The sequence below is a fragment of the Lepisma saccharinum genome, chromosome 11, assembly GCF_977018435.1.
Source record: "Lepisma saccharinum chromosome 11, izLepSacc3.1, whole genome shotgun sequence".
Taxonomy (NCBI): domain Eukaryota; kingdom Metazoa; phylum Arthropoda; class Insecta; order Zygentoma; family Lepismatidae; genus Lepisma; species Lepisma saccharinum.
This window is the reverse complement of record NC_139239.1, coordinates 88,585,129-88,601,074: the sequence shown is the minus strand read 5'-3', so window position 1 is coordinate 88,601,074 and position 15,946 is coordinate 88,585,129. Positions and strand designations below refer to the sequence as shown.

General features: G+C 36.4%; 1 protein-coding gene across 1 annotated transcript; it reads right to left on the bottom strand.

Annotated features, from left to right (window-relative positions):
* Positions 1-2,940: 2,940 nt before the first annotated feature.
* Positions 2,941-3,408, bottom strand: LOC145995116 (uncharacterized). Its single transcript, XM_083131652.1, has one exon. It carries the CDS (start codon positions 3,406-3,408, stop codon positions 2,941-2,943), a length of 468 nt encoding a protein of 155 aa, XP_082987778.1.
* Between the last annotated feature and the right edge of the window lie 12,538 nt (positions 3,409-15,946).

Here is a 15,946-nt window from a genome sequence, read left to right as displayed (position 1 = left end):
GCATATTTTTGACAAGCTTATGGACAAAAATCTGGCAGATGGAGCTTTTGTAAGTGTAGGCAAATCAATCTGAGGGGGGTCATCATTTCACAGGAAATTCCCGAGGGCATTTTTACAAAAATCTTGGATTAGACAGAGTACCACACTTGAGCAATAAGCTCATATGCTCATCTTGAGCTAGTTTTAAGTGTAGCCAAATCTGCCTGAGGGGGCTCATCATTTCTCGGGTTTATATTATATACTTTTATACTCTTATTTAAAGCTTCTTTTCGTCAACATTCGTGAATTGTAGTGATAGTGAGTTGCATGTTATTGAGTATGAAAGCAGGGAGAGACCAGCAATTTCAGTAAATTCGGCTGTGATTCCGCCCTTTGGAAAATTATTCCTCACTTATTGCAGACAAATATTTGATCAGAACCTTTGATAACTTGCAGGAAATATCCCGTTTCTTCCGTTCTGCACGCCCTCTTATATCCGCGTCGTGGTTAACCAGACGGTACATATTAATTACCTTCACCTCGTACTAATCCACACAAACCACAACACTTTCACAAAAGAAAATACTTGGAACAGCAGCCAAATTCTTGGTATAACATAATCATTTCATTGGTTTGATTTAGAGTACGAGGTTATTGTATTACGAAGTTTATCTAATTTTGTGTCGTGTCGCCAGTGCCACATGTTGGTACAATGCTGAGGATTTCGGTTTTCCCCTTAGTTGACTTATATCCAATAAGAGCTTAAGGAAAGTTAAGCACTCGTTTATCGCAGAAGAAAATTGTCCATATAACAATGTAGAATGTGACAAAATACACAACAAAATTATATGCAAGGTAATTTCGTACTTTGTAAGTCACGCGTATATAACCTATACTGAATGAATGAATGAATAAATGAATACTGCATTTAAGTTTCTTTGAATATTGCTCATATATTAGGGGAGCTTACAGACCCCCAACCCCCGGTACGTTCTCAGACAAAAAAGGAGAGTAAAATTTAAAGTTTTCGCGTGGAAATATGGCCATTCTATGCAATTTCTATTGCCTTCGGTTTGTAGACCGATTGATTATAAAAATAAAAGTGTTTTCTAAACTTGTTTCGAAGAGCTTTCATTTTCTGCAGCAACGGATCACGTTGCAACCAGGAGACAGGACAGCCTTACGGTCGAGCAGGCAATCTTATTTCTCTGCTTTCGGTATCTAAGGTTGCCAGACGCTTATCTTTTATGCGTAACTTCGCTGCTTTTAAGTAACGTTATTTGTTCAACAATAAAGCATAAAGTTGGTTTACACAGTTTAAATTGGAAATATTTCTGTCATTTCACGTTTCGTGAAGCAATGCTGAGAGAACACGGAAGTGAGCTTTCTTGGTTTCTGTGTTTCTGAGGCAGTGGCAAACATTCCCACTAAGCCCCTCGCAGACAAGAGAAGGGCGAAAACCACCGCGTGTTGTTTCTAGATCTAATCTGTAGAAACTGGAAGGTTTCTCTCGCTCTTCTTGTGTAACTTGCGTTAAATGCAGAATTCTTGTATTGTGCGTACAATAGAAGGCAAATGTAATAATAGGCAAATTGCTCATCATTATGTTAATTAAATCTGTGTCTCTCAATATGATTTTCAAGGATCGGGATCCTCCTACAGCTTTTTAAAAAAGCCCTTGCTGGGAAAGTAAATAATGGAAAAAACTATGGATATTTTGCCTGCTATAATATTTGCCGTTGACTGTATACAGCAAAAGGACGTTTTGCTGTGGTCTTAGAAAACGATAGCGTCGTCGCCTTGTAATCAAGGGGTCGCGTCACGGGTTTGATACCGGTGGAGACACGTGGTACAGTGGTTCGGATTCCACTTGAGACTGTAGGTTCAGTCTCGAATAGCCTTTCTGTGCATAAAGTGGCAATTGAATTCTTCGAAAAGGAGCAAAAAATTTCAAATCTAGCTTTGCTAATACATGAGTGTTTGTGCGTACAGTTGCCATTCATCGCCAATGTCAACACTAAACTAAGAATTCCAGTGTATTTCTATTTTCCGACAAATCGCGACGATAAGAATAAAAGATGAACGGATGAAATTGTAATGGAACACACACAAACATACATTCATCCACGGCTGACCAGGTACAGTCATGTTCAAAAAATCTGTCGCATGGATTTTTTCTCAGTCCAACGTCTTACGAAATTATGTTGGTAGCTCTGAAACAAGGAAGTGTTGTGAAATATACGATCCTCTATACGGCGTACGCTTTTAGAAGGAACATGAGTTCAGCCAATACGCAGCCAGTGCTGTCGCGCTGCTGCCAAACCAACTGCTAGCGGAAAGGAAACGCAGAGATTTCGCCGTGTCCAATATTCAGCTTTTTATATACAGGGTGACAAGAAATAACCCGTACTAATGTTTGTGATCATAAAGTTATTAAACCGAAACAATTGAGCAAAACAACACTGAAGAACAATTGACATGGGACCTTAGGAACAAGATGTTCAGCCGGTTTCGAACTGGCTTCTCTGGGCGGCAATACAGAGGTCCAAACGGGCTTTGAAATTTTGGGCGATGGGCCGCAGGTCCTCGGGCGACAATCGGTTCCACTCATGACGCAGCAATTGCTTCAGCGACTCCAAACTGTGGTGGCGTTTAGCACATACCCTGGCCTCCAAAATTGACCAGACACTGTAGTCCATTGGGTTGAGGTCCGGCGAGTAGGGCGGCGATTCCGTCAATGCGATAAAGTCCGGAAAATGGGTTCTGCACCACGCTTGCGTCATTTTCGCTGTGGGCCGGAGCGGAGTCTTGCTGGAATGTCAATTGCCTATCGCCGAAGTGCTGGTGGGCCCACGGAAGGACGACGTTCTCGAGATTGTCGCGGCGTTACACTTCTTGGTTGATTTTGACCCCTTGATCCACGAAAAGTAGGGGCGTCTTGCCGCTTGCGCAAATTTTGCCTCACACCATGACCAACTGCGGATTTTGGCGGTGTTTGACGATGGCTGAGGTACCGGGAGCCTCTGCAGACCAGGTCCTGTTGGTTTGGTGGTTGTGTGCCTGCTCCACGGTGAACAGCTCCTCCTCTGTGAAGAGAATGCGTTCCCATTGCTGACCTGCGGCCCGGCGCTTCAGAGGGCGGCATCTTTTGAGTGGCAGGCGCTTGCTTTCGTCCGTGAGAAGTTGAACTTTTTGGAGCTTGTACGCCTTGAGGTTGAGGTTCTTTTTCCCCATTTGCCGCACCGATTCGCTGTTGATCCCGATCTCACGGGCTACTTTTCTCATGGAGACCCTAGGATTTAGCTGAACTCGCTTTTTGATGATCTTGCGGTTCTGGGACGTGTTCGCGGTAGGCTTTCTTCCTTTTCCGGGACGGTCACCTTCATGGCCGAGGTCCTTGAATCGATGAACTGCGTCTGAGACTGTCATTTTTGGAACACCCAGCAAACGAACAATTTCACATTGACGCTTTCCTTGACGCCACAGTTAAAAAATTGCACAGCGTTTGGTTGACAGTCTGAAACACAAAGACTGTAATCGCTATGAAGCCGAAACAACAGGTACAGTTACAAAAGACTATGGAGTATCCAATAACACAACAATTATTTGGCTACGGTACACTACATTCGTGGCAGGATACGCCAAACTTTGTACGGGTTATTTCTTGACACCCGTTATAATGCATGCACGTGATATTTGAGTAGAATGAAATATATAGTAAAGAATTCTACAGGATTATATCATATCACTGTAGCATATAAGAGAAGCTCGTACCTGAAAGAAGTTTGAAGGTATTTATTATAGAGGAACTGCAAGACCATCATCATCGCTCTCGTTTCTGTTTTCTGGCATGTTTCCCAGAAGATTTGAATAGGGGTTCACCGATTTCTGTGGTAGATACGTTACCCTGTTTTATAATAAGCAAGACAGTATGCACACAGTACACCACACGCTTTAGCCGTAAGTTCTCGACTCGGAGAAAACACTGTTTCAGCACGCACGTCTTGCGAACGCCAATTCCTTCAAGCAAGAATACACTAGATTTCTGTCTTGTGAACGTAATATTTTACCCTTGGTGCCTGTACTACTTGTAATAGGTTTCGAGAGCGACATTATTCATTTGATTTGATTTACTTTATTTTATTTAACTTTTCTGTCACTTTTGGCTAATTGCGAAGATGGGAATGAGTGATGATATGATGAAATTGATGGATGGACATTCACAAAATCCATGTCCAGCCCGGGATTTGAACCCGGGATCCCTGGCGTCGTAGCGCGATATGCTAACTACTCCACCATGGGAGCCGGCGCGAAATTATTAAGTAACACTCGCGGAACACACACTATTGCATAACTATCGAACATAAGGGCTGGACTTCACAGCGCGCTACGACGCCAGGGGTCCCGGGTTCGAATCCCGGCCCGGGCATAGGTGTTTGTAAGTGTCCCTTCATCAATTTCATCATATCATCATCCATCCTCATCTTTGCGATTAGCAAAAGTAGCAGAAAAGCGAAGTATAATAAACCAACATTTAATCAATCAATAAGGGCCATATTGAATCGTCTCACAACTGTTCTTCGTGGCGTACGAGTACAATTATCTTACACCGACCGCCCTTGTTACGAAAACGCTGAACTGAAAGTGACTCAGATTCGGAATGTTCGTAAAAGCTCAGGACAATGAAGGGCCATTGTTCATATTCAGCCGAATTTGACACCCATAGCTTTACCAAAACCCAACTCAGCGACGTTCAAAACAAGTTGGCAAATAAAAAAAACAGACGGAACACTGAAAGAAAACAAACGAAGGGTCATGGTGTGTGTATAGAGACGCGATGTTTCCCTTCTTTCTTCGAGAAACGATACCTCCGGCTGTAGGCGACGGAAATGCATGGGACTTGGACAGTCAGGTTCATAATGTCGTGTCCCATACAATGATGAACCTAAAAGTGGTGAGTTTTATAAAGTACTTCTTGCGCGCAAAAAAAATTACAGAATACGGCGCTTAACTTGCTCGCCGCAGTTTCCTAGCTGTACAACGTTGCACTCATCCTGCTATTGGTTGGTCGCCAAGGACACGCTCTCCGTAACTCCGCCCGATATCGCTTCTAAAACCGTGCGTCGTATAATCAGAGTGAAGTTCGATACGGAGGAGCAGGAGGCGTGACTCACGGTCTTGTCCACAGGAAGTTCAACCAATGCAGCATTTCCAAATATGAGATAACGTCCCCATTGGTTAAATATTGTTTCAATAATGCGAATCGGCAGAAAGATTGCGCAAAAGTTTACTTTGTCGTTTTAATGCCTTTAATCGATTCAAATTAGTATTAAATTGTCCCAATTATAGTTCACGAGCTTAATATAATGTATTCATGTATGTGTTTGACAATCATATATCACTCATTAGAACAATTTTCACATTGTTTTCACTACGTGAGATGACATTTCATTTACATTTACGTGGTTTGGGTGTAATAACAGTTTTCATTAATTAATTTAGAGATGCATTTTTATTTGTTGAGTTAATGATTAGGTTAATTCGTTATTTCTCGCGAAAAGAGGGAACCACAGCTGAAAGAAAATACACAACTTGTATTATTGAGGTCAAGAGTTCGTTTTAACATCACTTTTTGCACACATAGGCTAATCACGACTCGGGATACATTTAAATTGGAATCTGAAACATTATGCGACCTGACTGGAACTCGGAAAAGGACACACTGATTACAAGACGTCGATACATTACAACTTGGTCTGGCGAACGCCAATAATAATGAGGAGTTGTGGGAGTGGGAGAGGGGTGACGGAAGGTAGAAAATAAATAGTATTTTTGGGGGTATTTAATGTTATATTTATACACATACAAACCTAAGAAAATATTTATTTTGATACATGTGTGTGGGGGTGGGGAAGGGGGAAAAGAGAGGGACAGAAAGATATTGGGAGAGATGGGACGAAGAGGTGATTGTGGAAAATGTTTATTTGACGTTCAGTAATAAAAACAATCAAATCAATGATGATTATCTGATAAATACCATATTTAATGTAAATTTGTTTTAAAAATGGGGGCGGGGAGCTCTTTGTTTTACGTTCAGTGCAGGATAACAAGTGGAGACACATAGTGGTTCGTATGTCACTTTAAACTGTAGGTCCAGGCCCCATTAGCCTATCTGTGTATAACGTGGATTTAGAATTCAGTAGAAAATAACGTCGATCTAGTATTTTGGATTTTAGATGCGTTGAGACCACTAAAATTTCCAATTCTTATAATAATAAACCTGTCCTCATATTACCATTTTGAAAGAGAGAGAGTTAATTGTATAATCTTTCGTTGTTAGTTTCAAGGAAGTAGTTGTATTTACAATATTATAAACTCAACGTATAAGTGTAGAAAAGAAGAGCTCAAATGATTGAACAGCCTGATTTGCCTACACTTAAAATTATGTCAAGAGGGGCATATGCCCCAATTCTTCAAGTGTGATATGTTTTTAAATTTCATGAATTTTGAATTCTAGTGTAGAAAAGAAGAATTCTCAACAGACAGATTTGCCTATACTTAAAACTATGCCAAGTTCCCATATGATCTTATTGTTTATAGTGTGTTTTTCTGTCAAAATCCCAGGAATCTTGATTTCTAGTGTAGAAAAGATGAGCCCCCTCTCAGATTGATTCTAGAGGGGGCCGACTCAAACCTAGAAGCCTCTAGATTACTAAAGCAAAAATACTTATATAAAGCTCATAGCTCCTGGGTTCTGAGACCCAGTAGAGTGTGGTGCATAGCCCCATGGATTTTATTGTCTTGTAAACAAGAGGCTCGGGTTTGAGTCCTGATAAAATGTGAAGCCTCCCCTGATGGCAAAAATGTTAATATTGTTGCTTTGTAAACAAGAGGCTCGGGTTTGAGTCCTGATAAAATGTGTAAGATTGAAATACATGTGGCAAAATAATATCTCCACACGTGAAATTTTGAGAATAATTACTGCTAGTTGATATACAACTGATAGCTCCCAGATCTGAACCCCCCCCTCTCCTCAGACAGATTCGGCCATGTGTGTAAAAGCTATATCCGTGTGATTGTTGTTCATAAACTTGTCAAAAATATGGCTCTTTTGATATTGTTTTTGGCCATATTTCTATGCTCTACAACTTACAGATCTAATTCAATACAAAATGCAAGCAAAATTTGAGCTGTTGCCTGCTTTTTTTCTATTCTCTGATCAATTCCATTGCTCGGGGGTAAGCAATTATTTAGCTTGGAAATGCATGAATTGATATTAATCTATCAAAAGACTAATGTTTTGCTTGCATTCCTTGCCGGCACACAAGAGATATAATCTACACAGCTAGAAGGGAGCATTAATAATATTTCTGTGTAATTCACTGAAGGGGCCATTAATCTTTCTGTGCAACAGGGGAAAAATTCCTAGTCATGCAAGACAACATGTAAAAGTGTAACAAAGATTATTGAGATAAAGATACAAATTTTCTGACACAGTGGCAATGAACTGCCTTTCATGCTGAAACCAATTCTTATTCTGATAATACGAGCATAGGCAAGGCTTAGAGAATATTATGACAGTTCAAAATCCAATTTTGTCTGTATTAGGGTCTCAGAACCCAGTAAAATATGGATATATTCCATATGGAGAAGTGTTAATATTGCTGCTTTGTAATCAGGAGCTCTGGGTTTGAGTCCTGATAAAATGTGTAAGATTGAAATACATACAACAAAATAATATGCCCACACATGAGATATTCACTGCTAGCTGATATACAGTTGAGGTTTCAAAGCTGGTAGAGTGTCTGGGTCTCTCTGACAGCAAAGTGTTGGTATTATTGCTTTGTAATCAAGGGGCTTCTGTGTTTGAATCGGCCCTCTAGAATTGCTCCGTGACCCTCTCATTTCTTACATCATAAACATATGATTTTTCACCTATGAGAATAACACTACATATGGTGTCATCAGGTAATGCCTCATGGAATTCACAGATAATTTTAATGTTTGTCCTGTCATTAACCACAACTTGTTTTCTTTTTGAAGTGTTGATTACAAACATGGGTCTCTGTGCTTTGAATTCATCTGGTGTGTAATACATGTCAGTATTGCCAGTAGTGACCCTTTTGAATGCCGAAAATGCCTCATATAATTTGAGGAAATCATCCTTGGACATGTCTAAATTATAATTTTCTCGAGGAAATACCTCATTTCTGCCATTTTTAAGATAAATGTTTTTGATGTTGCACGTATCAAATTTACTTGAATTTTTTTCCTGATTATTGTGTCTTCCAGTCTGAAACAGTACCACCACAAAATCCGGCATGTCATATTGTATACTGGAGAATGAATTTGTAGCATCAAACCCATAATAAGTACCAGTTGCGGGCTTCTGTACACATTGATATGTATAAAATTGTAAAAGAACCTGTGGATTTTTTATTATATCTGCTTTGAATTTAAGAGCATAACTGGCTTCATATTCATCAACTGGGATTCTTAGCTCCATAGTCTGAATAATGCATTTGCCTGCATCAGGTAGGGTATTAGGCAGAGCTTCCCCTGTAGAGTTTAATGCACTGTACCTCATCAAAGCATTATTATCATTGGCAGCTCTTCTAAATGTAATTCTTAAACCACCCTTCCACATAATATCTTTGTAATCTGAGAAGAATCCTGGCAACAGGCGCATCGGGAACAGCACAGTGTGGTTTTTAAATAATATCTTATCACCAGCCTCAAATCCACCTATTTTGTAGTAAGAAGCCTCGGTTTTGGATAATTTTAGTGTGGCCAAAGCTGTGGAGGTAATGCCGGGATAATCTACTCTGTTTATAACAACATAATGCTTTCTGATCTCAATTTCAGAGAACAGATGAGGCACAAAATTATCGACCAATCTTATATTTGAATTTGCCGGATAATCTGTACCATCGAGCTTTACAACATCAAATTTGATGTATAGATCTGCTCTGTGGGGGTGTATAAAGCCATCTCCTACATCAAGATCAACCTCAATCTCTGTGTTGGGTTGATTTAAATTTGCAAATGTCCTCCTGTTTGGAGGGAATGATTGTAGCTCATAACTCTCAATATTTTCCATTTTCTTCTTGTATGTATTTTATTTAAATATTAATCACTATGATTGCAGTTGTTGTGGCTCCAGCAAAATCAACTAATTCTTCTTTTTCATTAGTGACCATGAATTCAATATAATCTATTCTATTATGACACACAGGAAAATATAATGTTGGGGATGGATTGTAGATGATGGGCTCCATGAATTCAGAATTAGGTTTGAATGTTGCAATGATGCCGGTTTGTTTGTGAGTGCCTATGCCATTTGATTTGGTGATCATACCCTCAGCCACATTACAGTGAATATTCAGAGTCTCTATGGCTAAGAATTAGGTATATTAATAGCAGTGTGTTTGATGCCTGGTTCAAGTTTTGTGTTGTTCTCAAAGCCTAACAGCTCTCCTATAGTACCCAGATTCACTGTTTCTGTAGCAGATACAATTTCTACTCTGTGAGTGACAGAATTTTGACTTAACACTACACCTCTGGGTAATTGAGCATTTAGAGTGGATAGATTATACTGCCCTGGAGTGATGACAATTTTTTCATCCCCTACTGCAATTGTGTTGTTGTGGTGTGTAATTTTAGGGATCAAGTACATGCCATAAAATGCTCTGAGAGCTATTGTTTTGGGATACACTATGTCATCATGCGATTTGAGTTTCAATATTGAATTTTGGCTGGTGAGATGGAATACCCCCATGATGTTTCAGATACCACAAGGCTTTTTGAAAATGTTCAATTGATGGTTTATTTATTTGAGACATATATCTAAGTACAGATAAGCACAAATGTCCGCAATTAACATCTTTGAAATTTTGAACACGGGCATTATTGTAATAAAGATTAGCTGAATTTAGATATTTTATTAAATTTTCAGGTGGAACACCTCCAAATGAATCAAACACAAATGCCTCATCTTTTAAATATTTAAGATAACAAATCCAGTGAGTGCCTTGATTTTTGTACTTATCCAAATTAACAATGCCACACTCTTTGTTGAGTGGTTGTTCTGGTAAAGAATCAGACATGTACACACCTCTAAAATGTTTGATGCCCAGTGGCTTGATTACCCATACAGCACAACATGGTTTCAGATATGTTACGGATACGTAACTCGTGAAACATTGTAACATTGCAGCAACATTGCGAAACATTACTGTGATGTTTCAGGTATGTTTCAGCAATGTAAAAATGTCCGCGAATCTAACATAACATTCGTAATGTTACAGAAACATATCAGTGCAACATTACAGAAACGTGTCAATGTAACATTGCAGAAACATGTCAGTGTAACATTACAAATACATTTCCGTAAGGTTTTGTGATATTTCAGCTACATTACAGTGATATAATTTTACATTACGGTTATATTGAATGGAATCAGTACTGTATTCACGAGTGAAATATTTAAGGGGGCCTATTGGGGTTAAGCCCCTTTATTTCAATATTTATTTGTAAATCATTTCCTGAAAATAAAATTCACAATGTTTGATACCTAATTAGGAATGATATTTAATTATATTTATTTTACCTCTCCTCAAATGACCACGTATCTCAATTGCTACAATTATTCTCGAGGGGGGAAAAAGTGCATAAAATTACGAAATACACATTCATTCAAACCAGACAACAGTTACAACTAAAAAAAAAGAAAAATACTCGTATTCGCCACCAAATCCTAAACTACCTTCAAATGTGTGTAAAGTTTTACATGTAATAATAAGCTCTCCGTGGTTTGTTGCACCATGTCACAAAGAAGGTGGGGCCTCTCCCATGGCGCAGTGGTAGCGTCATTGCCTTGTAATCAAGGGGTCCCGGGTTCGATACCCGGTGGAGGCACAAGTGGTTCGGATCCCACTTTAAACTGTAGGTCCAGTCACGATTAGCCTTACTGTGCATAAAGTGGACTTAAAAGCACCAACCAACAAAGAAGGTGGGATTTGAGTGCTGTGATCAGCATAATGCTCCCGTCCCCTCTACTAATAGATGAGAAGCTGGAAGCATTTTAGTGTTGTATGAAATCCATTCATGATTCTATGAGTCACGGTCATCTGAAAATTCTACTCTAATGTGTCTGTATGAATAAAAACATTTTTCCTGGACAGAATACATGTTCCACATGTATGATTTTCAACCTATATGGTGTTCGAACTTTCAGAATTACGCAGCAATATTCCAAATTAATTTCAAACATCACAAATTGAGCACATGTCTTCAAATATAACTTTCGGATACTAAAATTTACTATGTGACATTCTCACCTTTTACGAATCTCAAATAAAAATTCAAAATGAATGTAATAATATCCTATATACTTACATAATTGGAGAAATGTAGATACACTTTGACCACAAAATAAATTCAGTAAATGAACCAGTAACCACAACTGGGAAATAAATATCAATTCACAGGTGTAAAATGGAGACAAGCTAAACTTTAGCAATTTTTGGCAGTAACAATACGAATAATATAATTGAATAATAACTAAAAATTTATAAATCAATGAAAAGTTTTGACATTCTCTATAATATTAAATGTGCAGCGTGTATCAGTGGTTGTGGTTACTAGTTAGAGAAATTAATTCTCGTAATGTTACTTGTGAGCAATTTCCATTGAATTATTACTTCAAAGATATAATAATACGTTCTCATTTCTATTATTTTTTAATAATTTATATTTCACCCATGTTTGACTTTCAACGTTGTTATAGTGGTTAGGATGGGTTGGCCAGTTTCAGAATACACTGAGAAATTGAATTAAGCTCCTTGTAATGAAGGGATTTCTGGTTCGAAACTCTGGTAGAGGCACATTGCAGTGATACGGATCCCATTTTGAATTGTAGGTCCAGTCCCGATTACCCTATTTATGCATAAAGTGGACTTAAAGCATCAATTCAAAGAACAAATAAATATAAATAAGCATTCTTTGATACATTTTTTTACACCAGCGAGTGATCAGACACTATCCATGTCACCATTGAACTCTAAAAATTGGACATGCATCACATCAAAGAAACATTATTATACGTAAAAATAATATTTTTTCATAAAATATATTCTTTATTTGTCTAAATTTGTCAAAATACAATTGCTTCTGTTCTGTTAAGAAGTATTTCATTGCAGGTTCTCCGCTATAACCTCTTGTTAGAGTGCAGTAACATTCATTTTTTCCTGAAAGGAAATAATGTCATAATATCAATTCTGGTCAGAATTTTCATTTCAAAAAACAATATTTTGCACAAGTAAAATACACATCTTAGCCTTGAAGAAAACTGCAAAGCAACATCAAGAATTTACATTCTTCATGTCAGCACCAATCAGTTTTTTTATAAATGTAACCTCGGAGAGTGCCGTAAAACAGATTGAACAAGAAAAATTGCTTTTACTTCATATTATTTGCTCAGAAATAGCATAAAGGTTTTAGTGAATGCTCAATATGTCATGTAACATCCAAATCGTTAATATTACTGAAAATCAGTATTTCCATGTACTTTTTTAAAAATTGTTCGGCATTCCGCAGAAAAAAAAAACATGTTTCATCTTTCTTTTAGCATGGCAAGTTAAATACAACATCTGCAACTTGTGCAATCGTGCAGTATCATAATTTGATTTTAACCTTTTATTTTATTTCTGTCAATAATCCATAATTCTACCTACCTAATTAAAAAGAAATGATGATTGAATGGATTTTTAGCATAAAAACAACTAAATATTACCAATTTTTTACCTCTTCAAACTTAATAATAACAATTGAACCACAAATGACCCAAATCTAGTATATTAAACATGTATTGTTTCATAGTTTTGAATTGCTGTAACTTGAAATCCAAATTTTGTCAAAAAATGATCATTCTTGCGAAAGAAACTAATCTTAAATCAGCCATAAAATACTCAATTACTGCTAAATCTGCATAAAAACTAACTGTGGGAGTCATAAACATCATAGCCTTGAAGAAAATTGCAAAGCAACATCAAGAATTTACATTATTCATGTCAGCACCAATCAGTTTTTTTATAAATGTAACCTCGGAGAATGCCGTAAAACAGATTGAATTTTGGCAAGAAAAATTGCTTTTACCTCATATTATTTGCTCAGAACTAGCATAAAGGTTTTTAGTGAATGCTCAATAAGTCTTGTAACATCCAAATCGTTAATATTAGTGAAAATCAGTGTTTCCATCTACTTTTTTAGAAAACTCCTCGGCATTCCGCAGAAAAAATTTCATGCTTCATCTTTCTTTTAACATGCCAAGTTAAATACAACATCTGCAACTTGTGCAATCGTGCAGTATCATAATTTGATTTTAACCTTTTATTTTATTTCTGTCAATAATCCATAATTCTACCTACCTAATTACAAAGAAATGATGATTGAATGGATTTTTAGCATAAAAACAACTAAATATTACCAATTTTTTATCTCTTCAAACTTAATAATAACAATTGAACCACAAATGACCCAAATCTAGTATATTAAACTTATATTGTTTCATAGTTTTGAATTACTGTAACTTGAAATCCAAATTTTGTCAAAAAATGATCATTCTTGTGAAAGAAACTAATCTTAAATCAGCCATAAAATACTCAATTACTGCTAAATCTGCATAAAAACTAACTGTGGGAGTCATAAACATCATAGCCTTGAAGAAAATTGCAAAGCAACATCAAGAATTTACATTCTTCATGTCAGCACCAATCAGTTTTTTTATAAATGTAACCTCGGAGAATGCCGTAAAACAGATTGAACAAGAAAAATTGCTTTTACTTCATATTATTTGCTCAGAAATAGCATAAAGGTTTTAGTGAATGCTCAATATGTCATGTAACATCCAAATCGTTAATATTAGTGAAAATCAGTGTTTCCATCTACTTTTTTAAAAATTGCTCGGCATTCCGCAGAAAAAAATCATGTTTCATCTTTCTTTTAGCATGGCAAGTTAAATACAACATCTGCAACTTGTGCAATCGTGCAGTATCATAATTTGATTTTAACCTTTTATTTTATTTCTGTCAATAATCCATAATTCTACCTACCTAATTACAAAGAAATGATGATTGAATGGATTTTTAGCATAAAAACAACTAAATATTACCAATTTTTTACCTCTTCAAACTTAATAATAACAATTGAACCACAAATGACCCAAATCTAGTATATTAAACTTGTATTGTTTCATAGTTTTGAATTGCTGTAACTTGAAATCCAAATTTTGTCAAAAAATGATCATTCTTGCGAAAGAAACTAATCTTAAATCAGCCATAAAATACTCAATTACTGCTAAATCTGCATAAAAACTAACTGTGGGAGTCATAAACATCATAGCCTTGAAGAAAATTGCAAAGCAACATCAAGAATTTACATTCTTCCTGTCAGCACCAATCAGTTTTTTTATAAATGTAACCTCGGAGAATGCCGTAAAACAGATTGAATTTTGGCAAGAAAAATTGCTTTTACTTCATATTATTTGCTCAGAACTAGCATAAATGTTTTTAGTGAATGCTCAATATGTCCTGTAACATCCAAATCGTTAATATTAGTGAAAATAAGTGTTTCCATCTACTTTTTTAGAAAACTCCTTGGCATTCCGCAGAAAAAATTTCATGCTTCATCTTTCTTTTAACATGCCCAGTTAAATACAACATCTGCAACTTGTGCAATCGTGCAGTATCATAATTTGATTTTAACCTTTTATTGTATTTCTGTAAATAATCCATAATTCTACCTACCTAATTACAAAGAAATGATGATTGAATGGATTTTTAGCATAAAAACAACTAAATATTACCAATTTTTTACGTCTTCAAACTTAATAATAACAATTGAACCACAAATGACCCAAATCTAGTATATTAAACTTGTATTGTTTCATAGTTTTGAATTGCTGTAACTTGAAATCCAAATTTTGTCAAAAAATGATCATTCTTGCGAAAGAAACTAATCTTAAATCAGCCATAAAATACTCAATTACTGCTAAATCTGCATAAAAACTAACTGTGGGAGTCATAAACATCATAGCCTTGAGGAAAATTGCAAAGCAACATCAAGAATTTACATTCTTCATGTCAGCACCAATCAGTTTTTTTATAAATGTAACCTCGGAGAATGCCGTAAAACGGATTGAATTTTGGCAAGAAAAATTGCTTTTAATTCATATTATTTGCTCAGAACTAGCATAAAGGTTTTTAGTGAATGCTCAATATGTCATGTAACATCCAAATCGTTAATATTAGTGAAAATCAGTGTTTCCATCTACTTTTTTAAAAATTCCTCGGCATTCCGTACAAAAAAATTCATGTTTCATCTTTCTTTTAGCATGTCAAGTTAAATACAACATCTGCAACTTGTGCAATCGTGCAGCATCATAATTACATTTTAACCTTTTATTTTATTCTTGTCAATAATCTATAATTCTACCTACCTAATTATGAATATAGTATATGGAGGGCATGACAAGCCTCATGAGAAACAAAACTATACAAGACTACATGAGAGAGAAAGAGAGAGATTATCAACATAAGTGAGTAACCTAACAAGTGATTAAGAGAGAAATATAATTAGGAATTTAGTTTTGTCACACAAAAAATTACCCATGTGGTGATTGATGGCTGGAAATATAGGAAATGCTAGCTTTGCATATTATCTACCTGACCTGATAAGGAGCATGAAAAGATGAAAGTATACAATAAAATATCTTCTGATTTTACATGTATTTCATCACAAGAATTTCTCACATTATAGTGGATAATGAGACAGGTCAAAATACTTATATAAACACTAGCTTGATAGCCTGGCATAGCTAGTCATTCTTTTATAATATACACTGTCTAGTCATGGCATACTGTCACTTTCAGAGGGTTGTGTTTTTTTTTTTAAGCCAGCATCATGTTTG

Excerpts from the sequence above, each read along its gene's own strand:
- LOC145995116 (XM_083131652.1), bottom strand. The coding sequence starts at position 3,408 with ATGACAGTCTCAGACGCAGTTCATCGATTCAAGGACCTCGGCCATGAA.